This window comes from Pinus tabuliformis, chromosome 2_2 (genome assembly GCF_031772625.1).
Source record: "Pinus tabuliformis cultivar Carrire ecotype Pingquan chromosome 2_2, CPIR1, whole genome shotgun sequence".
NCBI classification, from domain to species: domain Eukaryota; kingdom Viridiplantae; phylum Streptophyta; class Pinopsida; order Pinales; family Pinaceae; genus Pinus; species Pinus tabuliformis.
The window spans coordinates 613,876,207-613,903,182 of NC_142300.1; the positions used below are offsets into that span (position 1 = coordinate 613,876,207).

The 26,976-nt window shown below is 38.6% G+C and overlaps 1 protein-coding gene across 3 annotated transcripts in view; it reads right to left on the bottom strand.

Moving 5' to 3' along the window:
* LOC149194157 (putative LRR receptor-like serine/threonine-protein kinase At1g06840) overlaps positions 1–25,789 on the bottom strand; it is a 397,266-nt gene extending 371,477 nt beyond the window's left edge. Inside the window, exons 1-2 of one of the 3 annotated variants that reach the window (XM_089405051.1) lie at positions 25,401–25,789; positions 25,051–25,201 (exon numbers count right to left, since the gene is read on the bottom strand). In XM_089405051.1, the coding sequence (XP_089261177.1) occupies positions 25,051–25,201; positions 25,401–25,497 (248 nt within the window). In that variant the 5' untranslated portion in view covers positions 25,498–25,789. The remainder of the gene's footprint in view (positions 1–25,050; positions 25,202–25,400) is intronic. The other 2 variants (XM_089405050.1, XM_089405049.1) reach the window with 2 other exon arrangements.
* Between the last annotated feature and the right edge of the window lie 1,187 nt (positions 25,790–26,976).

A 26,976-nucleotide genomic window follows, 5' to 3' on the forward strand; every position in this document is an offset into this window, starting at 1 on the left:
TGGCTAGTAGTCAACCGACTCAACCCTATTAGGTGCTTCCATCCCCCAAGGGGAGGTGGCATTTCTAAGGTTAACCCCTCAATCAATAGGTGTTGGTGCAAAATGAGTGGCAATGGAGGGGAAAGTATTCGTGGCCCAAAGCCATGGTCAAGGGGGCCAACTAATGGGAGTCCACATCCTGATTATATAGATGTAGTGGAGGGAACAATTATGGAGGCATGAGTTACCTTGCTCAGTCTACTTTTTCCACCACTCTAGTGCACCTTTTACTTATTTTTTATAATGCTTTTATTTACGATGGATAGCTCAAGGTTTAGAGCTTGCTCCTTACAATATAGTATGTAATTTCACCCCTTAAGATGAGGTAGTTTATTATTCATCGAGGTTGGGACATGCAAGGTTCCTTTTGATGAGATGGAGAACCAAGTGCTCAAGAACTGGGTGATGGCTAATACGGAGGGTAGAGCTCATGCTAGGCTTTTTCTCGTGCACTAACTTATGTCCCAACCATGTTTTGCATTTTGACTTTCTTTCTCTTTTAGTTGTGGCCTATTACCCACCAAAAGTGGGTGACCCCTAGAAAAAAACTTTTCTCCTACTCATCTCTTCCAGCCAATAGCTAGTAGCCCTTGAGAGCCACTAGTAGCTGATGACGACATGCCATTCACATCTCCAACACCTGCATCAGTTGAATTTTTCCTTTCCCATTTGCCAAGAGCACATGTTGGAAGGTGGGATTCTGATCAAAAGGTTCTTTATTCATTTTACAATCGGGTGCTTATGCTTGTTTGTATTTGGAAATTTTAACAATGGATTGTGGGGTAACTTGGAAGAATGAAGGGTCTTGGCCATGATATTGTACCCTCACCTTAAATGGGGTGTTGATTTTTAATCTTAGTCCAATGGGACCTACACTCTAATGGTCCAACAGGTATGGTAAGGTCACTAATTGGGAAGTCATGATTGAGATAACGTAGCCCCATCTCTCCCTATTCCATACTTACTGTTACTGCTCAAACTAGCAGGGGTCCTAAGAGGGGATCCTAAAAGGGCAACTACTAGGTCAAGGGAAATGATGGAGCAATATCCCATAGTCACCTCAACTAAGGCTCCCTGCTCTTTACCGACTTTCACCGATGGGAGGAGACCTGGTATAAAGGGAATCACTAGAAGGATGTGTTGTCGCATAGAATGTCTAGGCAGCGCGACAACGCTTAGAGTAAGGGTTGTCACTCTTAAATCCTTAGTCACTCTATTTAGACTCTCTCCTAGACAAGTCAAGGGGGGTAGTCCCTAGGTGAATGGATGAGAAAGCCTGTGGATCACAGGCTCTAGGAGATTTTAAAGATGGACAACTTGAAGAATCTAGACGATTAAAACAGATTGATAGATTAAATGCCAACGTAAACCAGACACGACCACAAGATAGAAACAATTATAGACTAGTGCCTTCGATATTTGAATTAACCATCAATAAAACAAGCTATCCAGAACGATTTTCAATATGTGACGAAAAGTGACAATCATAAATAATCCACAAAAATGCCCAACACTGCGGCATGTAAAGAATTCCAAATCTATCGATAATGACCAAGAATTAATCAATCTTTTCCAAAAGCCAATATGATTTATCGCACTAGACTATAGAAGAATCGTGAGAATTTAAGATTTAGCGTTTAACATCAGAGACACCAAGGAATTTAAAACTAATCAACAGGTCAAAAATCAAAATTTTAATGGGCAATAGGCCACATTAAAATTTTTAACATTTAAGTGCAAAACCCATTAATGCAAATCCTTAATCACAAATTTAAATTTTTAGAATTTTTTTTTTTAATTTTTTCAAATGTTTAGAATTTTAAAAGTTTTTTCATTTTTATATTTTGAAAATTTTAAGTTTTTTTTTTTGGATTTTTTTAAAATTGCTTTAAATGAGAAAAAAAATCAAATCAAAGAAAGATTAAATCAAATAAAAAATAAAAAAATAAAAATAAAAATGAAATACAAATGAAAATAAAATCGAATGAAAAATTAAAATACGTTCTAATCTTAAAGTGTCAATTTATATACAAACCCAAGATAAAATAAAAAAATTTAACAAATGAAGAAACTTAACCTAACGCATTCATATAAGTGAAGGCTAAAAGGATCAAACGCAAGTGTGCAGGTGCAGCGACGGCTTGGACAACGAAGGAGAGCAGCTCACGGGAGCCACAGGAATGAAGGCCGAGGGTAGATGGGGCTACTTGACAGGAAGCTGTGGCAATGTAGGAGGGGTGGCATCACGCTGGTGGATGGAGCTGGGAATGCGACAGAAAAGGACGTGCATATATCAACGGGCTGAGGGTTTGGAAGAGGGAGCAACTACGGATGGTGTGAGGGTTAAGGAGAGGACAACGCAGGTATTTATGCAATGTTTGGGAGCTGCGTGAGGGATATGGATATGCTGGAAACAGAATGGAGGGACTGCGGGTTGATGAGTGTGAGGAGAACAACGTATAGGGATAAGTGGGATAGGGATGAGCAAGTGAGGAAATGAAGAGAAGAGCAGCGTGAAGGTTGAGCGATGGGCAGCATATGGTGAGCTGCAGCAATGACAAAAGGATGGTGAGATATGCAGGTTCAAGCAGTGGGAGAATGCTGATAATTACTGAGACATTGAGGGTTTGGTGATGGGAGCCGCAGATGCAGACACAGATTTGATAGATGGCAGCAAGGGCTCTAAAAAAATTGAAAATGCACAGAAAACCCCACCCAGAAACCAATCAGTAAACAAGTGGCTGAAAAAAACCCTTAAAATTTACCAGAACTCCTTTACAAATTTTCCAGAAATCCTAATTTAAAATTTTGAATCAGCTTGCTTTAGATTTGACCTTGAAACCTTCACTGAAATTCTAGATCTGAAAAACTAAATTAATTCCCTATAAAAATGATGCTGATGGACCTCCAGAGATCTAGATCTTACCCTCCAGGGCCTAGATCTGGACTCTACACAACTTTCAGCGTCAAATCTGCAACTGCAATACAACAAAAAAACACTAAATGATATACACAATGACCCAAAAAACATTAAAACCCTGAAAACCAAAGTCAGAAAACTAAAATTAATTACAGATCTATGTACACAAATGGCAGATCTATCAGATCTAGGGAGTGTGAGTCCGACTCCACTCCTATATTTGATGATTTGTGGCTCCCAACAGCCAGATCTGACGATTTAGCACATAATTTTTTATTTTTTTTTTAATTTTAAAGGTACTAAGCTTGAAACCCTTCATGCATCACCCATAAAAATATCTTATGATAAGCCCGAGTTCAAATTAAACTGGGCTCTTCAGAAAACATAGATCGGGAGTTGGCTGGTTCAGCCGAGAACTTCCCCAAATGCTTGATGATCTGATAATCAAGGATTTTCCTGCAAAACTCAATTCAGCCGTCAATCATGGAGCGAGAGAACAATAATAAAATTCAAATCTAATGGAGATACCTGCTATTATATTCAAAACTTAAATTACCATTCAAACCCCAGCGACTGAGCAAGATATCTGTACTCAAATCGCTCTTCAGAAAGCTATATCAATGGCCAAAAATAAATATATGCATGAAAATAATACATCTTACAGCGTTTCCATGAAGAGTAACACCAGCAGAAGTTAACCCCAAAGTCTTTCTTTATTGCTCATAAAAAATATTACAAGAGAGAGCTTTTCGATTAGTACACGATCCAAAGATCGGATCAATCTGACTGACAAAATAACCTCCTATTTAAAGATAAACCTTCCAATGACTAGTTCAAGTGATCCTTGTCAAAATGATCTCGACCGTTGATGAGGATCAAAATTTCTTTTAATCTCATCCGTCGAATTTTTAAATATTGAGGAAATTTCGAACTTTTCAATTAAATGCATTTTAATAAATTAAAAAATTAAAATTTTGCATTTGTTTCCTCAAAATTTTAACTTTGACTTAACCCCAGGGACCCAAGGCATTAAATTTAACAAAATAATCAATTAACCTTAGTCCCTGGACCTGTTAAGATTTAATTTTTAAAGGATCCACAAATTTTACCTCTAGAAAATTTAAATTTACCTAGGACCTAGGACCTATGAGGGGATAAATTATTTTTCTAACCCTCAAGACACTTTACATCATGATTTTTACATTTTTTACATCTCAAGGGGGAAAAACCGTTTGCAAAAGACCCTCACAGACTACCCAGTTCTGCAACACAAATATAATCTAGCAGATCAAACAATTTGTAATAAAATAACCTAACCAAATAGTTAGGAATATTCCCAAATCACTTTTACATAGACTCGATCTAGAACACTAGGACTCCCCTAATATTCCAATGACGAAATCCATTCTGGCATTGGGGTAGGTTGAAGGAAAACTCTGCCGACCATCTGAGAATGGATCGATGAGACAAAAAACCTCCCGGAATGTAGATCGTTACCAAAAAACTAGGTTTACCTAGGTGATTTCATACACAACACGGATCTGTTGAGATTACTTATAGTATACACATGCAGACTAGGTTTACATTATAAGATAATCCTTAGGCTGATGATGATAGCTAGATGGCAGGAACACATCGATCAGGCGTTATCCCTTTTGCGAAAAAGGGGGTGTACTGCTATGGGTAGTTGACATGTAGTGGTCAACATCTAGCTCTACTTGGGGACACGTTGCTGCACTGGAGGAATGTGAGAATTCAGAATCTTCATCCAAGCAACACACAACAAAACATAATTAGCGTCCATCCAAAAATCATCATATAACGTTAAGCACAAAAAATATACAAGCTCTTCATTTATTAACGAGTCTAAGAACATGAAACACTGAAATAACAGGGCATAAGTTTAGAAATACAATACAAAGATGTCCCATGGCATCAGATGCGTTCAATATAGTGCATTCTGAGCATTTGCCTGCTTTCAGGAAAATCTATTGGTTGTTCTCGGATGTGCCATGTCCAATTCTGCATACGGTAGGACTTTTGCCTATCCGAAAATCAAGCTGCTTACGGCGATCTGATGCATCAAATCGCTTTCTCATTCTCTTTCTCTTATGTTTTTTCTTTGTTGCAGGTTGTATCCCTGATGACGTGGAACATTATGCTTCAAAACTCTCAGATGAAGTGTGTAAGATATGAGTGACATGTCTTTCTTCATTTTGCATCTGATTTTTATCGTTTTCAATTTTATCCGGGTCACCTTCAATTAACCACTTTTCAATGGAACAAATGACCTCCTCATAATAAGATGGAGCTTGTTGCAGCAGATAAGGAGGCTTCTGATCTGTCGACGTCTCCTTGTTTCTTTCATCCTTTGACTACTGTTGAAATTTCTGTACCTGTATCATTATGGCATCCACTGACTAGAGTGTTCAACCTTCATAGCATTGATTTCCCTGGTATGTTTTTCCTCCATGGTCAATAACTTATCTTGAAAGCATATTTGACCAAATTCCACATCTTTTATTACTTTTTCATTCTTTGCTTTCATGCCCACGAAACAATTTTGCATATAGTTTATCTCTTTCTTATGATTTGCTTGCATGGTAGCCAATTGATTATTATAATTGAAAGTCATGATGGTCATTTCTTCATCCATAGTTAAAAACTTGTTTTGTATAGAATTAATTTCCCTGTCATGATTAGCTTTCATGGTTTCCATTTCCTTATCTCACTTTTCCAGGTGGGCGTATAATGTTCTCATATCCTTGACGTAATCAGTTACAAACTTTTCTTGATTAATCTCCATATTTTTTACCAACTGCATTAGTTCTTCTATAATTTACTTATCATTTTCCCTTTCATGGTCGACACTGATTTGATAACTTGTTCCTTCTTTTCCACTATCATGGATTTGATCTGCAACGGTACAGGTGGATGGCACATTCTGATATGGAGAATTGTCTTGAAATCTTTCACTGTCAATTGGGTTCTTCACAAAATCAATTTCATTATGTTGCATAATTTTAGGGGCACAAGGCAACCTATCTTAATAACCATATCTATCTTTAAAAGCATTGACGATGTCTTGTAAAGAAGCGAAAGAATCTTCAAGACAATTATTAAACAATTCAAAGCATCACCCTCTAAAGAAAAGGAAAATAGACGCATTTTGACATCTTCATGATCATACTGGGGAGAACTACAATTTATGAGCATTATACAAGTAAACCTGCATAAATGCTTTCTAACAACGTCTGAATCGCCACCCGAGAACAAAGACAATTTATGAATGGCCACTTTCGGAATATCATGGAGAACATCAGTAAAACGACACGGGGTAAACGAATCATCCATGATGAATTGCTTGAAGGAATAATGAGGGACCAAATCGATGGTAAACAGAGAGACCCCTATTCAAGAAAATCAAGAAATCCGCAAGAAGCGAGCTTCTAGTAGAAATTCTTGTAAGAAATGAAAGAAGTGGAGTCGCCACTTGAACATGAATCTAACTCTAAGATCCAAAAGGCAACAAAGAACCAGAAATAAGGGAAAGCTTCTTGTCTGAGAAATAAGAAATGGAAGAAGTGGAGTCACCACCCAAACAAGAAACGAACCCAAATGTCTAGGTGCTAAAGGTGCAGATGAAACGATTAATGAGATGACGAAAAATAGGGTGATGAAAAGATCAATGACGCCAAGAAATGCTATGTCACTTGACCGGCTAATGAATAGATGAGAAAGATGAAAGATGAAAAATGAATGTCATAAAGCCCAGGCCCAATAAATTGGTTCCCGGCAACGGCGCCAAAAATGTTGTCGTACAGAATGTCCAAGCAATGCGACAATGCTCAGAGTAAGGGTTGTCACTCTTAAATCCTTACACACTCCGTTTAGACTCTCTCCTAGACAAGTCAAGGGGGGTAGTCCCTAGGTGAATGGATGAGAAAGCCTGTGGATCATGGACTCTAGAAGATTTTAAAGATGGACAACTTGCAGAATCTAGACGATTAAAACAGATTGATAGATTAAACGCCAATGTCAACTAGACACGGCCAGAAGATAGAAACAATTATAGACCAGTGCCTTCGATATTTGAATTAACCATCAATAAAACAAGCTATCCAGAACAATTTTCAATATGTGACAAAAAGTGACAATCATAAATAATCCACAAAAACGTCCAACACTATGGCATGTAAAGAATTCCAGATCTATCGTTAATGACCAAGAATTAATCAATCTTTTCCAAAGGCAATATGATTTATTGCACTAAACTATAGAAGAATCGTGAGAATTTAAGATTTAGCGTTTAACATCAGAGACACCAAGGAATTTAAAACTAATCAACGGGTCAAAAATCGAAATTTTAATGGGCCATAGGCCACATTAAAATTTTTAACGTTTAAGTGAAAAACCCCTTAATGCAAATTCTTAATCACAAATTAAATTTTTTATTTTTTATTTTTTATTTTCAAATGTTTAGAATTTTAAAAGTTTTTTCATTTTTATATTTTGAAAATTTCAAGTTTTTTTTTTTGGACTTTTTTAAAATTGCTTTAAATGAAAAAAAAAAATCAAATCAAACAAAGATTAAATCAAATCAAAAATAAAAAAATAAAAATAAAAGTGAAATACAAATGAAAATAAAATCGAATAACAAATTAAAATACATTCTAATCTTAAAGTGTCAATTTATATGCAAACCCAAGATAAAATAAAAAAATTTAACAAATGAAGAAACTTAACCTAACGCATTCATATAAGTGAAGGCAAAAAGGATCGAATGCAAGTGTGCAGGTGCAGCGACGGCTTGGACAGCGAAAGAGAGTAGCTCACGGGAGCCATAGGAATGAAGGCCAAGGGTAGATGGGGCTGCTCGACAGGAAGTTGTGGCAACGTAGGAGGGGTGGCAGCACGCTAGTGGATGGAGCTGGTAATGCGATGAAAAAGGATGTGCGGATATCAACGGGCTGAGGGTTTGGAAGAGGGAGCAGCGACGGATGGTGTGAGGGTTAAGGAGAGGGCAACGCAGGTCTTTATGCAGCATTTGGGAGCTGCGTGAGGGGTATGGATATGCAGGCAGCAAAATGGAGGGACTGCGGGTTGATGAGTGTGAGGATAACAGTGTATAGGGATGAGCAGGATAGGGATGATCAAGTGAGGAAATGAGCAGTGTGAAGGTTGAACAATGGGAAGCATATGGTGAGCTGCAGCAATGACAAAAGGATGGTGAGATATGCAGGCTCAAGCAGCAGGAGAATGTTGATAATTACTGAGATAGTGAGGGTTTGGTAATGGGAGCCGCAAATGCAGACGCAGATTTGATAGATGGCAGCAAGGGCTCTAAAAAAATTGAAAATGCACAGCAAACCCCACCCAGAAACCAATCAGCAAACAGGTGGCTGAAAAAACCCTTAAAATTTACCAGAACTCCTTTACAAATTTTCCAGAAATCTTAATTTAAAATTTTGAATCAGCTTGCTTCAGATTTGACCTTGAAACCCTCACTGAAATTCCAGATCTGAAAAACTAAATTAATTCCCTGTAAAAATGATGCTGATGGACCTCCAGAGATCTAGATCTTACCCTCCAGGGCCTAGATCTGGACTCTGCACAACTTTCAGCTTCAGATCTGCAGCTGCAATACAACAAAAAAACACCAAACGATATACACAATGACCCAAAAAACATTAAAACCTTGAAAATTAAAGTCGGAAAAACTAAAATTAATTACAGATCTATGTACACAAATGGCAAATCTATCAGATCTAGGGAGTGTGAGTCCGACTCCATTCCTAGATCTGATGATTTGCGGCTCCCAATAGTCAGATCTGACGATTTAGCACATAAAAAAATTAAAAGTTTTTGAATTTTAGAGGAGGTACTAAGCTTGAAACCCTTCATGCATCACCCATAAAAATATCTTATGATAAGCTCGGGATCAAATTTAAACTGGGCTCTTCAGAAAACACAGATTGGGAGTTGGCTAGTTTAGCCGAGAACTTCCCCGAACGCCCGATGATCTGATAATCAAGGATTTTCCTGCAAAACTCAATTCAGCCATCAATCATGGAGTGAGAGAACAATAATAAAATTCAGATCTAATAGAGATACTTGTTATTATATTCAAAACTTAAACTACCATTCAAACCCCAGCGATTGAGCAAGATACCTGTACTCAAATCACTCTTCAGAATGCTATGTCAATGGCCAAAAAGAAATATATGCATGAAAATAATACATCTTACAACATTTCCATGAAGAGTAACACCAGCAAAAGTTAACCCCAAAGTCTTTCTTTATTGCTCATAAAGAAGGTTACAAGAGAGAGCTTTTCGCTTAGTACACGATCCAAAGATCGGATCAATCTGACTGACAAAATGACCTCCTATTTAAAAATAAATCTTCCAACGGCTAGTTCGAGTAATCCTTGTCAAAATGATCTCGACCATTGATGAGGATCAAAATTTCTTTTATCTCGCCGTCGAATTTTTAAATATTGAGAAAATTTCAAAATTTTCAATTAAATGCATTTTAATAAATTAAAAAATTAAAATTTTGCATTTATTTCCTCAAATTTTTGACTTTGACTTAACCCCAGAGACCCAAGGCATTAAATTTAGCAAAATAATCAATTAACCTTAGTCCCTGGGCTTGTTAAGATTTAATTTTTTAAAGGATACACGAATTTTACCTCTGGAAAATTTAAATTTACCTAGGACCTAGGACCTATGAGGGGATAAATTAATTTTCTAACCCTCAAGACACTTTACATCATGATTTTTACAATTTTTACATCTCAAGAGGGAAAACCCATTTGCAAAAGACTCTCACAAACTACCCAGTTCAGATACACAAATATAATCTAGCAGATCAAGCAATTTGTAATAAAATAACCTAACCAAATAGTTAGGAATATTCTCATATCACTTTTACATAGATTCAATCTAGAACACTACGACTCCCCTAAGATTCCAGTGACGAAATCCATTCCGGCTTTGGGGTAGGCTGAAGAAAAACTCTGCCGACCATCCGAGAATGGATCGGTGAGACAAAAAACCTCTCGGAATGTAGATCGTTACTAAAAAACTAGGTTTACCTAGGTGATTACATACACGACACGGATCTGCTGAGATTATTTACATTATACACATGCAGACTAGGTTTACATTATAAGATAATCCTTAGGCTGATGATGATCGCTGGATGGCAGAAACACATCGATCAGGCGTTATCCCTTTTGCAAAAAAGGGGGTGTACTGCTATTGGGTAGTTGACATGTAGTGGTCAACAAGATGAATCAATGAAGATATAAGGAGTGATTCCTAAGGCCTATTCACAAGAGAGACTCAATTGTATGGCTTGTTTGCTTGAGAAGCAAGGTGTAAGGCTCTCTAGGAAGGGCCAAGGGTATTTCAATGTTAATTTTTAGATTGTTCTATGTTGTATAAATTACTTTAGCCCAATTCCAAACTTTAATTAGCAATATTTCCAATTACAATTAGTATTTCCATTCATAAACAATAATTGAAGATAGAACAATGTATGCAATGACAAAGAAGACAATCAACACATCAACAAGAGACACCAGATTTGGTCAAAGACCAGGGAAAAACCCCACAAGGGGGAAAACCCTTTGAAATTATTCTTTTATTAGATTGTCATAAAATGTTCAACAAAGAGTACAATGAGCCCAATACAATATGATCAACAATACAACCCAACAACTTCAGAAACCAGTTTACAGTGGCAGAATATATCAGAGACAACTTGATTCAAACTTCAGACAGCTTTAGAAAACTTCAGATGATGGTCAATTGTAGTCAAACCCCTGGACGCTCCCTTCAAGTTAGCATGTGAGCATCTATCGCTTTCTGGACACTATCTTCGCCATAGCATGCCAGCGCCTAGGGACGAAATTTCCCAGTTCTGTGCTAGCATCTGGAACAGAAAAACTAATTTTGTGCGAGCTTTGAATCTGAGACTTCGAACCTCTGTATGACCTTTTCCTTCGCCAATGTGCCGAACCAAATCATATAGAAGAGAAGAAGATGCTTGATGTTGTGATGTCCAAATGAGCTTCTAGGTCACTTGTATTTATAGGCTTCTATGGGTGTCCAACAATGTCCATTTGATGTTGAGGCCAACCTGTCCAAGTGTGCATGAAAGTGAAGCTGACCTGATCCAATATCCATGAGTGGGTGCACAAAATCAAAAACCAACTTCTGCTTGTCTGAATGAGGTGATATTTAGGTTGATTTTGGTCCTCTCGAAAAGAGGAACTCAATGCCATCATCATCTCCATCAAATGAGTAGTCCAAAGTGGAATTTGACCGCAGTTGCATATTTTTAACACTCCCTCTCAACTAGGGAGAATTCCACCTATAAAACTTGTCCATCGATCAATGTGTCATCTTGTCATCATGTGTACAAATATGCTCAACTCTATTTGTTGAAACATTCTTGAATCTAAAGAAGAAGAATCATGGGGAGCAAAAGCTACCACCCTTTGTCCATTGGGCTACAACCCGAAATCTCTATGAATGGACTACTACCCAAAAATATCTGTCAGCGGGCTACTACTTGAAAATATGTGTCAGCAGGCTACTACCTAAAAATATCTGTCATCGGGCTATTACAAAAAATATCATGGGGGAGTTACAACTCAACCCATGTCAAGCAATAGGTGATGTAGGGGAGCTACTACGCAACCCATCCTATTGCCCACTGATATTCCCAACAATGATTCTTAAGAGTCATGTGGTAGAACCCCTGCATCATAATCCTAGCTTGTGCAAGATGCCTGACTTACCAAAGGTAACGATCTCATACCCGCAATTCTCCTCACCTGTTGGCTAGACGGGGAGGGATAATCCCAACAAGCCCAGCTTGTGGGTATGATGCCAACTAGGGTATACTCTGCAAAGACCAAGATAGGGTGAGCTACTACTCCAACCCTATGGGTAACAAATAGGGGTGATACCCTATTGTCTAGAGTTCCCTCAACCCCAGGAGCCCTCTATCTCAATTCCTCACCCTGGGAGCTCAAACAGGGGGGAAGAGTATGGCTCAGTGTCCTCAATCAGTGGTGCCCCTTATTAGGAGGGGTCACATCCATCAATCCAAGTTGCTCTCTGAAGACCAAGAACTTCCCTTTCAACAAAGCCTTGGTGAGAATATCTACAATCTGCTCATCTGTCAATATGTGATGGAGTTGAACAACTCCTCTCTATACCATATCACGAATGAAGTGGTATTGGATCTCTATGTGCTTGGACTTGTCATGGAACACGGGATTCTCTGCCAGATGGATCCCACTCTTGTTGTCGCAATATATCACTGTAATGTCTAGGACCTGCTCAAATAGATCTCCAAAGAGCTTCCTCAACCAAACTTCTTTGCAACTAGCCATGCTAGCGGCAATATACTCTGCCTCGACGGTACTCAATGCTAAGGATTTCTATTTCCTACTCATCCAAGATATCATGCAGTTCCAAGACTAAAACAACATCCTAACATACTCTTTCTATCGATAACATTTCCCGCCCAGTCAGCATTATTTGAAATCTGTAATCTCTTGCATGATAAAGTTTTAAGCATTCGCATTTAATCGTTCATGATCGTCACAATTCGTCACATTTATAAATTGCTCTGGATAACTTGTTTTTTATTTAGTCTATGGTTAATTAAGAATAAAGGAACTGATCTATAATCATTTCTATCTCATGGTTGTGTCTTGCTCATATTAGTGTTTGATCTATTCATCTCAGTTAACCAGGATTCATTTACATTCGTCAAGTTGTCCATATTTTAGTCTCCTAGAGCCTGTGTTCCACAGGCTATCCTCATTCATTCAACCTAGGAACTACCCCCCTTGATTTGTCTAGGAGAGAGTCTAAACAAAGTGAGTAAGGATTAGAGTGACAACCCTTACTCTGAACGTTGTTGCGGTGCCTAGACACTTTGTGCGACAACACGCTCTAGCTCCGAAATTTTGTGGAGGGGCTAGAACACATGAGATCTCGAAGACCCAGAAATCATTTGGTGAAATTCCACCCGGATTGTATTTTATTAAAATAATTAATATTTTTAATGGGGTTCCTAAGTCTAAACTTAGGAAAATTAAAATATTAATGGGTATTAATAAAATATGGGTGAGAAGCTTCTAAGAGACGAGGATTAAGTCTAATTTAATCTTAGTCGTTGATTAGAGATTAGATCACGACCGTTGATTTCTCAATAGGAAAAGTATAAGGGCAGGCTTGGGGTCAGTTGGAGAACACACACACATAGAGCAGCACTTGAGCTAGTTCGAAATTCTGGTTCGTGGTTTGCTAAGAATTTCGGAGTGAGTTTCTAGTCCAAAGAGGAGCAGTTTGGCAGAGGGACTTCAGTCCAAGGCCGAGAATACATAGCAAAGAGGCAGAGCAGCACTAGGGAGAGACAACGCAGATCTAGAAAGGGTGATGTAGAGGCTAGAGGAGCTGATGCAGTCACTTAAAGGCAGCACTGGGGTTTCTGTGCAGCAGAGAAAGCAACAGTTCAGCAAATCGATTTCTGCGCTGGGAAGGCTCACTGGGAGGGTGACGCAGCTCCTAAAGGAGGTAATGCAGTTCCAACATAGATCTTGGAGAAGCCATCGCTGCATAACACTGGGGACAACGCAGTCACCTATGGGGTTTGTTCATCCAGTTGCTGGATTAGCCAAAATATCTGTCTCTGGATAGAGGTACTTCTGCTAGGTTTATTCTCTGTTGGGTGAGTCGGATTTGGCACCCTAGTTGTTTTCAGAAATATGCTTAATAATAAAACCCTCATATCTGTTGCACCGGTTTTTCAGCATTATGTTTTTCCGGGCACATTTAATCCAAAAATAAGTGTGTCCTTTGTGTGATTGTCTCATTTATTTTTCATTACTTGATCTGTATATTGGTGTAGACAACAATGTATTTGCATTAAGATTTCCTAAATATTTCTGAAAATAACTTGTTAAAATGAAGAACAGAAGTAGGTAGTGCAAATCAATTTACTATAATAGGATTTTTCATTTGTTAGATTCAGAAATTTTCACATGCTATCAGAGCAATTGCATATCAAGGAGGACTGAAGCCATCGACGAAAGGACAGAGGAAAATATGTGTGTGAAGACAGTTGTCTCGAGAGACAGTGCAATTTCTGGACGAGAGAGCAGAGGAGGGGTGACGCAGTCACCAAGGGAGGCTCACACAAACCCTGCGTCAGCCTGGTTGGGTGACGTTGTTGCTGCCAAGGGCAACGTAGCGGTTACTGGGCCAGCGTAGAGACTGTTGAGTCTCGTTTTTCTGATTGTCATGGCTAGAGGTGCAACGCAGATTTCATTTGGAGTTGCTAGTGGGGTGCTGATTTTGTTGGTGCAGAACAGTACTTAGTGGGGCAGAAGCAAAGTAGAGGGAATCAGTTCCTCAAAAGATTTCTTGCCAAGAAATCTAGATACAGTGTTGAGAAGCAACAAAGAGAGATCAGAAGGGTGGTTCGACAGTGGTTGGTAGAAGAATTTCCATGAAGAAAGTCGAAATTCAGAGGGAGCTTGTTCCTTAGAGGATTTCTAGCGCCAAAGAAATCCAGATACGAGTTTTGCTGGGGCAGTAGGAAAAGAGGGAGAAGAGAATCAGTTCAACATTCATTTGAGCAGATATGGTCGTTAATGGACTGAGGGATCAAGACAGGTTGGATGGAGCATCCAACTTCGTCATCTGTAAGGCCAAGATCCTGGCAGTTCTGGATAAAAATCGCATCAAGGATTATGCCTTGAGGACGGTTGTTATTCTGGTTGATGTTAATCCTCTCAAGAAGTATGAGGAGCCTCAGGCAAAAGAAAAATACATGATCTTAGACGGGGTCAAGGATCATGTGATCCCACATATTGCTAAGAAATACACAGCAAGGGAAACGTGAGAAGCCTTGACCACATTGTATGAGGGAACCTCCGTTTAGCAGAAGATGTTGCTTGAGAATCAGCTGAGATAGTTTCAGATGCAAAAGGGAGAAGAAATCGATCCCTTCCTTCTCAGGTTGCAGAGGATCCGTGACTAGCTAACCTCCATAGAGTCTACACCAGATGCTGAATTCATGCTCAGGACTGCCCTGAATACCGTCACTAAACACTGGGAAACCTTTGTCCAAAGCATCTTGGGTAGGGCTTCTCTTCCTAGTTGGGAGGAGATGTGGGTAACTCTTCGACAAGAAGAGATCAGACAATTGACCAAGGCGAGAAGCAGTAGCAAAGGGATCAGAATCAAGAAGGAGGAAGAGGAGGATGTGGCTCTCGCATCAGCGGGACAACAAGGGCAGCAGAAACGAAAGAAGAAGGACATATCCAAAGTCAGATGCTTCAGATGTGGAGAAATGGGTCATTTCGCCATGCAGTGCCCTTGGAAGAAGGGAAAAGAAGAGAAGTTTGACTCAAAGGCTGCTCCAACGAAAGCTGACGGAGAGGACAATGATGATTGTGCCATGAGTTCTCATGCACCTCTAGAGAAAAGATGGGGCGATATTGAGTTGTATTCGAGAGGACTACAGTAAGAGCAGGATCCTTGAGGTCCCCAAACTCTTGGATCACATATGGTTACAGGAGCCCTTAATGACAGTAGCAAAATGACGGGAGTTAGTTGGTGCGAGGGATAATGGAGCAACAATGGCAGAGCTAGAGTGCCAAAGTCTGAAGCAACATAGTGGAGTGTTGCGGCAGTGTGGAAGGCACAGAGCAGATACAATAGCATTGTAGTAGCATCATAGGGTCAACATAAATTAGCAGCAGAGGTAGCTTCAACGTCTAGGGGCATCCAGACTGACCAACATGTCAACTTTTTGGGTGGCTTTTCAGTTGCTTACTTCTTAGCAAATGAGTTACCGTGCAACAGTTAGCAGTGGCGGTGCTATGGGCAGCATGATGCAGCATATTGAGAGGGAGTTGCAGTACAGATGCAACAGTCACAGTGGCAGTGTCATGGGAAGCAATACATATTGTAGCAACGTAATGGCTGAGGTGCAGTAGGTCGAGCATCAGCAGCGCAGAGGACCGATGTTGTGAATCAGTGTGATACTTCTGCTAGGAAGTATCGCTAGAGCACATGCCTCGCTAAGAGGGAGTGTTGATTTTTGGGTAGCATCGAATGTGCTCTAGCTCTGAAATTTTGTGGAGGGGATAGAACAGATGATATCTCCAAGACCCGGAAATCGTTTGATGAAGTTCCACCCGGATTGTATTTTATTATAATAATTAATATTTTTAATGGGGTTCCTAAGTCTAAACTTAGGAAAATTAAAATATTAATTGGTATTAATAAAATATGGGTGAGAAGCTTCTAAGAGACGAGGATCAAGTCTAATTTAATCTTAGCTTTTGATTAGAGATTATATCATGACCGTTGATTTCTCAACAGGAAAAGTATAAAGGGAGGCATGGGTCAGTTGGAGAACACACACAAAGAGAGTAGCACTTGAACTAGTTTGAAATTTTGGGGCATGGTTTGCTGAGAATTTTGGAGTGAGCTTCTAGTGCAGAGAGGGCCAGTTCGGTAGAGGGATTTCAGTCCAAGGCCGAGAATACATAGTAGAGAGGCAAAGCAGCACCAGGGAGAGACAACGCAACTCTAGAAAGGGTGACACAGAGGCTAGAGGGGTTGATGCAGTCACTTAGAGGCAGCGATGGGGTTTTTGTGAGGCAGAGAGAGCAACTGTTCAACAAATCGATTTCTGAGCTGGGGAGGCTCACTGGGAGGGTGATGCAGCTCCTAGAGGAGGTGACATAGTTCCAGCGCATAGCTTGGAAGAGCCACCGTTGCACAACATTGGGGACAATGCAACCACCTGTGGGGTTTTTTCTTCTAGTTGCTGGATTCGCCAAAATATCTGTCTCTGGATAGAGTTACTTCAACCAGGTTTATCTTCTGTTGGGTGAGCCGGATTTGGCACCCTAGTTGTATTCAAAAATCTACTTAATAATAAAACCCTCATATCTGCTATACCGGTTTTCCCACATGGGTTTTTCCAGGGACGTTTAGTCCAAAAATAAATGTGTCCTTTGTGTCTTTGTCTCATTTATTTTTCAGTACTTGATCTGTATATTGGTGCAAATTGCAGTGTTTTTGCATTAATATTTTCTAAATATTTCTGAAAATAACTTGTTAAAATGAAGAACACAAGTAGGTAGGGCAAATCAGTTTATTGCAGTAGGATTTCTGATTTGTTAGTAGAAAAATATATAATTTCATGAAGTATGATGTGACTCTGAAAACAACCTCATACTCCTTTAAATTGTGAGTGGGTATTGACATTTTAATCAAAGGTGCCAACTTGAATGTTATAATAATCATTGATGATGATGATGAAAATGTTTATACTGAATTGAGGATGACGATTTGTTTATGTTGAATTCATGATGATGATGAAAATGTTTATACTGAATTGAGGATGACGATTTGTTTATGTTGAATTCATGATGATGATTATGTATTTTTAAATATAGAATCTAGATTCTAAAAACTAAAAGATGAATGATAATAGGAATATATATATATATATATATATATATATATATATAATTTTTTCTTTGCCATATCGAAATTTGTTGTATTTGTTTCAAACCCCGTATCTGTATCCGTTCTCGTATCCGTTCCCGTATCCATTTCAGTGCAACATAGTTCTCCGTTGAAGATAATTGCATTTTAAAACCTTTTCAACAATTTTCACCTTGCATTCACCCCATATCATCATAAGCAATTATATAGATAGAACTTCAACATTAACAATGCAATGGAACAGTAAGAAACATTAGAAGAATAACATACAAGAGACACCTGGATTTTAAGTCAGAGACCAAGGCAAAACCTCACAAGGGGGAAAGCCCAAAATCAATTCTTTTTTTCTATTAGATATTCATCAAATGTTTAGCTGGTATACGATCCAATGGTACAATTATAATGAGATCGAGTCCTTCAACATCAAGCACTATAGGCCTCCTAGGGCCCACCCAGTGTTTTTAAACCCAGCTGGCTCGAAACCGACTCGGCCGAGTTGGTCGGAGTCGGTCAAAAAATATTTGACCCGACCATTGAACCGGTTCGGCGGACCGGGTTACGGACAACGGCCAGTGAACCCCAAAAAACTTCTTTTTTAAATTTTTCTAAGTGTGGGGGACTCTCTGGGCTTCCCTATCTGACTCATGGGTTCCCCTGTCTGACTCTGATCCCTAGTATTGATATGCTATTCATGGTAATGTTAAATTCGTAAAGTAAAAGTGACATTCTCCTTAATCTTCATTTTCATCATTTTACTTAAATTTTTAACATTACCATGAAATGACTCAGGATGTTTGAGAGTGGTTCCGGCGTCATTGGATTTCATATGGAGAAAGTAGAATTTTAGATTCCATTCAAAATCTAGCAGACTTATCAGTTTTTCAGGATTTCAGGATTGGGGGTTTGCAATGTTTCCATTGAATATTGTCACGTATTAGGGTATGGAACTCGTATTTAATCAAGAGCACCAATCCCTCTATATACCTTGATGTTAGTGACATTGGTTGTCAAACTCCTCCGGGATTTGTTGCCAAACTGGGAGCTTCTGAAAATGTTGCTCCCACTCCCGTTTTCGCTCCCGCTCCCCGCTTTCACTCCCACTCCCAAGTAACACTGAGCCAGATGATGTTGGAAACTCTAGCAGTAGCCAGTAGTACTAGTCACAGACTTTTGTTGTAGAGGCCATTTCTAGCCTCCTTGGTTATGTGTTTTTTCTTTGATCTCTATATCATCATCGTGTATGTATTGGATAGTGCACTGGGTGCCATTTTGATATAATGGATATATTCATGAGCCTACTTTGATCATATGTTGTCTTCTATCTATATTCTAATGCTGTGTGTTTGGAAACATGAATGAAAACCTTTAAAATTATGTGTTTTTATAAAAAATAAATATTTAATGTATTTTTTACAACGACTGAGTCATTGAAATCGAGCCAGCTGAGTCGATACTGAGTCAGAGTCGGAGTTTTAAAACATTGGGCCCACCCTAGATCATACTAGATCCTCATAAGATGGCAGCAAACATATTTGTCAAGTAGGCATTCTTAAGCCCTCCACAAGACCTTTGATAGGTTTCCTATTGATCCACTGATGAAACCAAAGATGCTACCTCCATATCACTGTCATAAGAGCATGTATTTCTGTCTCAAGAAGCATACATGATATTGCCATAGGAGCACGTGTCACTATTATGTGTTAAGGTCATATCACTGCCATACATCACTGTGATATTACTATCATAAGAGTCACTGTCATACATCACTGAAGATGACCTCTCCTGCTCACAGAACTAGGGCTTGATCACAAACCTCTTATCATCTACCTTTCACCCTTGAAGTCAATGACATAGGGACAAACCAACCAGTCCACTTAAAATCCCTGATGTCCATTACAAGGGACAATTCATAGGGCACAATATGCACCTTCTAACAGCCCTCCAAGTCTGTGCTTAAAATACTATCCAAATTGCCCAAACAAGACCTCATCAATCTAGCAAAACATCACTATGAAAGAAACCATACATTCCTCATCATAGGACGACAACACTGCCCTATACAACTTGGCTCGTGCACTGAATTTCTGAGGTCACAGCCCTATAATTAGGGCATCCTATAATGCTACAGATCTGTTCCTAATGCAGCCTCAAACTCCTCGAATCATTGTGTTGATCCTCTTCCTTTGAGCTCTTATACCAGTGCTGATCAACGAGGTATCTTGGCCCCTATACAACCTCAGTTCTGCACTTAATTAGGGCCCGGTTCAGTGGCTTTGCCCTAAGGATACTCGGCCCTGGTTTGGGAATTAAAACACTCCATGTCTTGGTCTCTAATCCTCCTCAATTTCTGTGAAATCCTCTGTGCTGGTTCCTCTAATAATGTTGCCATAATCTAGCAATAACCCATACATTTTGGCCCTCTCCAAACAACTGCAACATTTCTCAGTCCTTTCCTAAATGACCATACTCCTGCAGCCAAGAATCACAATGAGATATGCATCAAACACAGTCTAGAATTCACCTCACAAATTTTTCCAGCTACTCCTTGAACCTGTCCAGACCAAAACACAAGAAAATGACCAATACTTGACTTCTCCAACTCGACTAGGGCTTCTTGAGACTGCGGCTACCTCAGAAATCATTCTCCATCGATGAGATGTTTGAAAGAGCTCCAAGGCCTCTAATTTATATTAGATGATGGAGGAGCCAAAAGGGTGCCTAAAGTGCCAATATGACCCTTCATATAGGGAAGCCAACTTGATAAAGACCCACTTATGATTTCTTTATGTTGCTTTGTAGAGAGGCTGACTTGATGAACATGAGTGCTTGCACAACGTTAATTTGAGTCACATTATTTAATAAGAGGAATATCAAGTCGATTTGAATTTTGAACACATCAATAATAATAATTTTCCTTTATCCAATTTAAATTCACTTTTGGGGCAACATGGATTCTCCTTGGGGTAATTGGGTTTCTCTTGGGGAAAATCATCCCGAAGTTGCCCCAAATTTCAACACTAAGGGGATGCAACTGGTTGGATAGGACTGACTAAGTTGTCCTACCCAAGTTGATTGTAACCAACTAGGTGCAGAAAGGGCCAGGAAATGTGGATTGTATAACTGCTTTGGGATAGACTTGAGTGATCAAACTTGACCAAATCAATCCCATTTTAGGGAGAATCATTATGGACTTAATTGTATAAATAGAATCAATCTATGATGATGAGATATTATGCGAATAACTTGTTCTTGTGTTGTGTAATGTCATAAGGGTGCTTCTAAACTCCATCTCTCTTTGCTTGGATCTGTTATCTACTTCTGCAACCCACTTGTGATTTCTAACAAACTGGATAACATGGAAAACACTATAGGTTTTAGCCCTATGATGTAGCATATGTAAAGAAGTCAATTTTGCCTATTGGACTAGAAATAAAGACTTTACAAACTATAAGTCAGTTGAGCATGGATCTGGACAAAGCGCAGAGAGAGAAATTTATACAACTCTATGCATTAGATGAAGTGAGAACATAATTCTTCTTTCAAGATAGAGCAGTGCAACAGCAAGGAAAAAGTAGTATGATATGGTGATAAAGGAAAAGTAATTTTCCTTGAGAGATTGAGCCCTCTTTTATGATTCAAGGTTTGAATACAAACGATATGGTCTCAATTCTTCAGAGTTCCAGAAGTATACTCCAACGGAGCTGTTAAATCAAGGTCTATTAATGACAGTGGAACTAACATTACCTCTATTGCCCGTCAGGAAGATATGAAGTCATAAATCCAATATGAGCCTTCCTTTCCTTCCAAGAATAGGTTAGGAAGCTACAAAATTGGAATATGTGAAGAGAATAAGAGTTGGGAATAAGTAATCCGTCTTAAAAAGAAAATCGTCACCTTATTATTTGTGGTTGAAGAAGTCTGAAGGATGACATGAAATATGAAAAGAAAGTTATTTGAAGTCAATCATGTCATTTTGAAAGAAAGAAAACTTAAGCTGCACTGTTTTGTAAAATTTCTTCAAGCAACAAAAAAATGAAAAATCACAGTTGTTGAGACATGCATTAAATAGAGGAAAGAATGAAGATAACGGAATGAAAGAGCAAAAACATTTGGTTCACGCCCTTTGCGAACCTTGAAGTGAAGTATTCATTGGATTTGGGTAAAAGGTATGTATCACCTTCACCTTCTATGAGGTTTGCTCTTCTTTGCAAATCATTGTGGAAGGCAGTTTTCGGGATCAGTATTTGGAGCAACATAATCAAGGCTAAATATTTGGATAACAGAGATATTTCTTTTTGGTTTAGACAGGGTACTTTTGGTCCTCCTAAAGGTTCTGCCATATGGCGTAGTTTTCATAAAATAGAGGGTTATTTTCTAAAAAACCTGGCATGGAATTTCCAATCGGGCAAAAAGATCCTAATTGGCTTGGATCCATTGGTGGGTGAGGCTTCGGATTATAATATTCCTCTACAGCTGCTTCTCTATCTTCAGCATATGGGATTTTTTTATTGGGATCAGGTCATAGATAAATGGGTGGGCTCTATTCCTATTTGGAAGTCTGCTGAAATGATAGGACTATATGGTTCACAGTCTTCACAATGGGACAAGATCATATCATATATGCACAGCAGGGGTATCTTTAAATCATCGGAGGAAGATTATCTTATATGGAATGGACCTAAGGGGCGGTCAGCTGTTTATGTAAAAGACATCTATAACATGCTTCAGATGGAGAATCCTACTTCCCCAGACAACATTTTCCCCACTGTTTTCTGGAAAACAAACTGTCCTACCAAGACGATTTTATTTGCATGGCTGGTCTTTAACAACAAGAATCTGACGTGGGACAATTTACAAAAAAGAAATTGGCATGGGCCAGCAATTTGTCCCATTTGCAAAGCAAATGAAGAATCTAACTATCATATTTTTCTGGTCTGTCCTCTTGCTATTATGATATGGAAATCATTGGCTGATCAATTTGGGCTGAATAGGATTTCTTTCTCATCAATAAGAGAGGCATTTCATTGGTGGAGCAAAATGAGACCTGATTGGAGGCCTATTCCGTTGATCACTATCTGGTCCATTTGGAAATGGAGAAATAAGGCACTGTTTCAAGATAGAAAGATATGTTTTGCTCTTGTTTTAGATTCTATCTTAGCTCTCCTTCCCACCAGCAGGCCTCCTCAAAATCAACAAAATGTCAAGAAACAAACAGGGTGCTCGACGGACCTTTCTGTTCTTCCTCGCGCTTTTTTTGACGGGGCAGCCTCGAATGGAATCTGTGCTTGTGGGGTTTACATTATTCCTCATGTGGATCAGTGTATTAAAATCTCATGGAATGGTGGGAAGGGATCGAATAACAAAGCGGAGGCAATGGCCTTGGCTGGTCTCCTGAGTTTTTGTGACTTCCTAAACATCCAAGGTCTGCACATTTTTGGTGATTCCAAGGTGATCATTGATCACGTGAGATCTGCTCATTTCATTCAGAATATCAATCTCTTGGGGTGGCTGGAAAGAATCGCATCTATATGGAAGGCTCACAAGGATTATTCTATTCATCACATTGGAAGGTCATTCAACAAGGAGGCAGATGCGCTGTCCAAAGAAGGTCTTTCCTCTCCAAATGAATTTTGGCAGGTTTCCATCATTGTTGGAGAAATTCGGCACAACATTCAGGAATTCCGCCTCCCCGGTACATAGCATAAGTAATCCTCTTCTCATATCTGGTACATTGTATAAACCTGCTTCTTCAATAATTTTGATCCTCATATATGGCAAGTAGCACGAACCTGTTATAATCTATATTTCCTCTATGTTTCATCATGGTTCTATCATCTACATCTATTTCAGATGCTATTATTCAGCAGATCGTTATATTATTCTGATATATCCAGAGACAGTATCTGTCATATTCTGATCTGATATGGATCTATATTACCCCTGTCTTGCATGTTTTTGGGATCTTATAGTTTATTCTCATGATCTCTCATCATGACCTATTTGGGATATCTCCTGCTATCTGCCATATGATGTATATTCCGATATTCCTATGAATATATACAGCTTTTTTTCTTACTGAAAAAAAGAGCATTCACTTGAATGTTTGTTTTGCATATATGTATATCTATAGAAAATAGCTCAACAATCAAGAGGCTGATTCAATGAATGAGCAAGCAGTCTCACTATAAGTGAACAAATTGAAATATTTTTAATAAAAGAAGCCTACTAAATATGAAATATGCAACCAAACGACCAATGAAATAAGGACATACCTGCAGATGATCGGTCATGAACATAAAAATATGAAGGTAAGCAAAAGTCAAAATCCGAAAGCAAAACAATATTTGATGTTCAACTCATCCATGAATTTGGTTCTCCTAGGAGAAGCAAATTTCTTAAATCCAGGTATTAAAGGTATCCCACATTCATGTTCAGGAAAATCTTGAAGGTGATTGTGAAAAGTTTGAAGACAGTTAAAGAAAACTTGAGGGTGACCCTGTCTCATGAAAGCATGCATACAGGCAACCTTAAAATAAGCATAACAAGGATTATTGTACGGAAAAATCGATGGAAGGATGATCTCAGAATGAACCACTGTGAACACATGCATACTTATCACTTCACACGTGAAGGTGACACATGGAAAATTGCCCATGTGGCTCTGTAGCCATCGCTGTTATTCAGGCTCACTGAGACTAGGGGCTTGAGGCAAATGGGTAAGCTATTATCACAAGATCATCATTCTACAAGCATTGCTCACACCTATATACAAGTGCATTATTTGGGAGGAAATGCTTTTGTCTTGTCCCAAGGCCAACTTACTATGGTCTATTTATTGATACAAAGTATATTTCCCCATTGTTTATTGCGTTTATAGGCGCATTCTCGAGTTCAGTATGAGGAGTATGAGGGCTACGTGTGATTTCGTCCGTGTTCGTGTTCAAATAGCCTTCCACAAGGCAGACCATGAGCAAGGTTAAATGCCAAGACTAACATGTTTTAACATAGCAGGGTGCTCCGGTGCTGTAATATTGAATGTGGAAACTATATATAATCATCAATACCAAATAATTAACATAAAATGTCGGAGTTAGGAAGCTTAAGGCTCAAATGTCACATTACAAGGAACCCATGTGCTTACAGTTAGCTTAGGACATATGCACCGGCCAAGGTAATGACCTTGAAGTAATTAGAATTTCTCTCATTTCTGGATTCATGAAAAATTTAAAGGTCCGACCATGTATAGCATGAAATCCCACGACTTCGTAATCATTTACACATGATTTACAGATTTCGTATACATTTCTCTTAGAAGTTTCACTGGCTTGCTGAAATTCAACACAAGGTCCATGCAACATAGCTTAATAAAACTTGAGAACTTATATGCATACATATCCCATCTACCTGTATTCAAATTCTGAACATATTTTTAGTGAAATAACTGCATACACAAACATATAAATTCAAAACTCCCAGAAACTCAAACCATGGAAATGCCTAAAATAAGATGTGAGAAACATGTATTGAACATACAATTTCTCTACATGCAAGTAGCCATTTGCATTAGGTGTATCGTAGCATGACACTCCTGTCCAAGGCACGTTACATGGATCACCCTTCTCCCAGTTCTTCAGGTTTCCATATGGGTTTCCAAGAGCCATCATAATTCTTTTAAGGGCATCAACTGCAGCCAAGCAAATAATTTATGAGGCTTGATACATATCCATTTTAAATTTAGTAAATAATTCCCGAGTCCTGATACATGTTTTTTTTTAAATTTCGCAAAAAAATCATTTGTGGCTAACTAAAGGCGACTATTTCTCAGAGACTGAAATCTTTATGAATTGCAGAGTTAAAACATGAGTTAAATGTGAATAAATTACCTTCAATAGGATATGTATGTTGTGCTCCAGCAAATAAGAGAGAGCAATAATAATATAAATTGAACCAAACAAGAACAGCCACGGATGGTGTCTTCATTGTATCAGCTTCTCTGCTTCAAACAGAGATGTAATCAAGCTGTAGCATTTTCTGTTATTTCTCCATGGTTGCCGTAAATGCAAAATAGATGACGGTTTCCAACTCTGCAAAGAACTGACTTTCCTATGACTGGTGACATAGTGCAGCACAATGAAGGGAAATGTGGTCCATGGCCTTATCTTTATAACCAGACAGTTCGTCGAACAAATTGACTGGGAATGGAATTGATTGGAAGTTGTTTTTTTTTTTTTTTTCTCTCTGACAAAAATTGACTGGGACTAGAAAATTGGGATTGTGGGTGATGCAACATAGTGCAGCACAATGAAGGGAAATGTGGTCCATGGCCTTATCTTTATAACCAGACAGTTCGTCGAACAAATTGACTGGGAATGGAATTGATTGGAAGTTGTGTTTTTTTTTTCTCTCTGACAAAAATTGACTGGGACTAGAAAATTGGGATTGTGGGTGATGCAACATTGGGATTGTGACTGCCAGAAAAAAATTGTCAGATATTTTCTTTGAATTTATATTAGGAAATGAAATGATATTTTATAATTCATGAGACTAAAAATAGTGTATATGTTTTCTTTGAATTTATATCATAAAATGAAATGATATTTTAAAATTCGCCAGACTAAAAATAGTGTATGAGATTATTAGTTTTTTGTTTTTCGCTTTTTGCAATTCAACCTTTTTCAGATTCAAATTGATGATGAGCTGGCCCAATCTTCCAACAATCCTCTCGCTAAAAAGTTAATGCCAAGAAACTAATACTAACATGTTCTCATAACTTTCTCTGATGTCTTTGAATGCATCACATTCCAAAATGAAATGTGTTTCCGATTCCACAGCCCAAGACATGCAAAATGTACACACCCATTCTTCCCAAGCTTCTTTAGACCTTTTCCACCATCCTGTTTCACACTGAAGTTGATGTGAGTTGGTCCTTAATTGAGGAATAAGAACCTTTGCCCTCCATGAAATGCTAGCGCCAATGAACTTTTTTTGTTGTAGATCACATGTAGGGTTGAATTCCTCAATGTAATATTTCTTCCTTTTACCTAACTCTTTTCCCCATACCTTTTTACGAAACTTCTCCATAACAAAATCCTTTAGTTCCTTGCTATTTGTGAGACAGACATTGAGGTAGATATTCCATTTTTGCATCCATGTGTAGTTTTGTTTCATCCATGTGTTCTTTCTTTCACTCATGCCTTCATTGAAGATAACATTAGGCCATCTATCCACTCCCATTTGCTCAATTCTTTTTTGATATCTTATGAGCCGCACCATAGCAATTGCTTCAATGGGAGTTGCTCCTGTTTCACTCAACATTATCTCATAAGGTATTGAACTTTTTATTTTGAACTTGTTCATGATCAAGCGTTTTTGGATTTTCTCAATTTGTTTCCATTTTGAGACAAAAGTGTTGCTAGCCCACAATTCACACGCATATAGCATCACTGGACAAACAAGGAG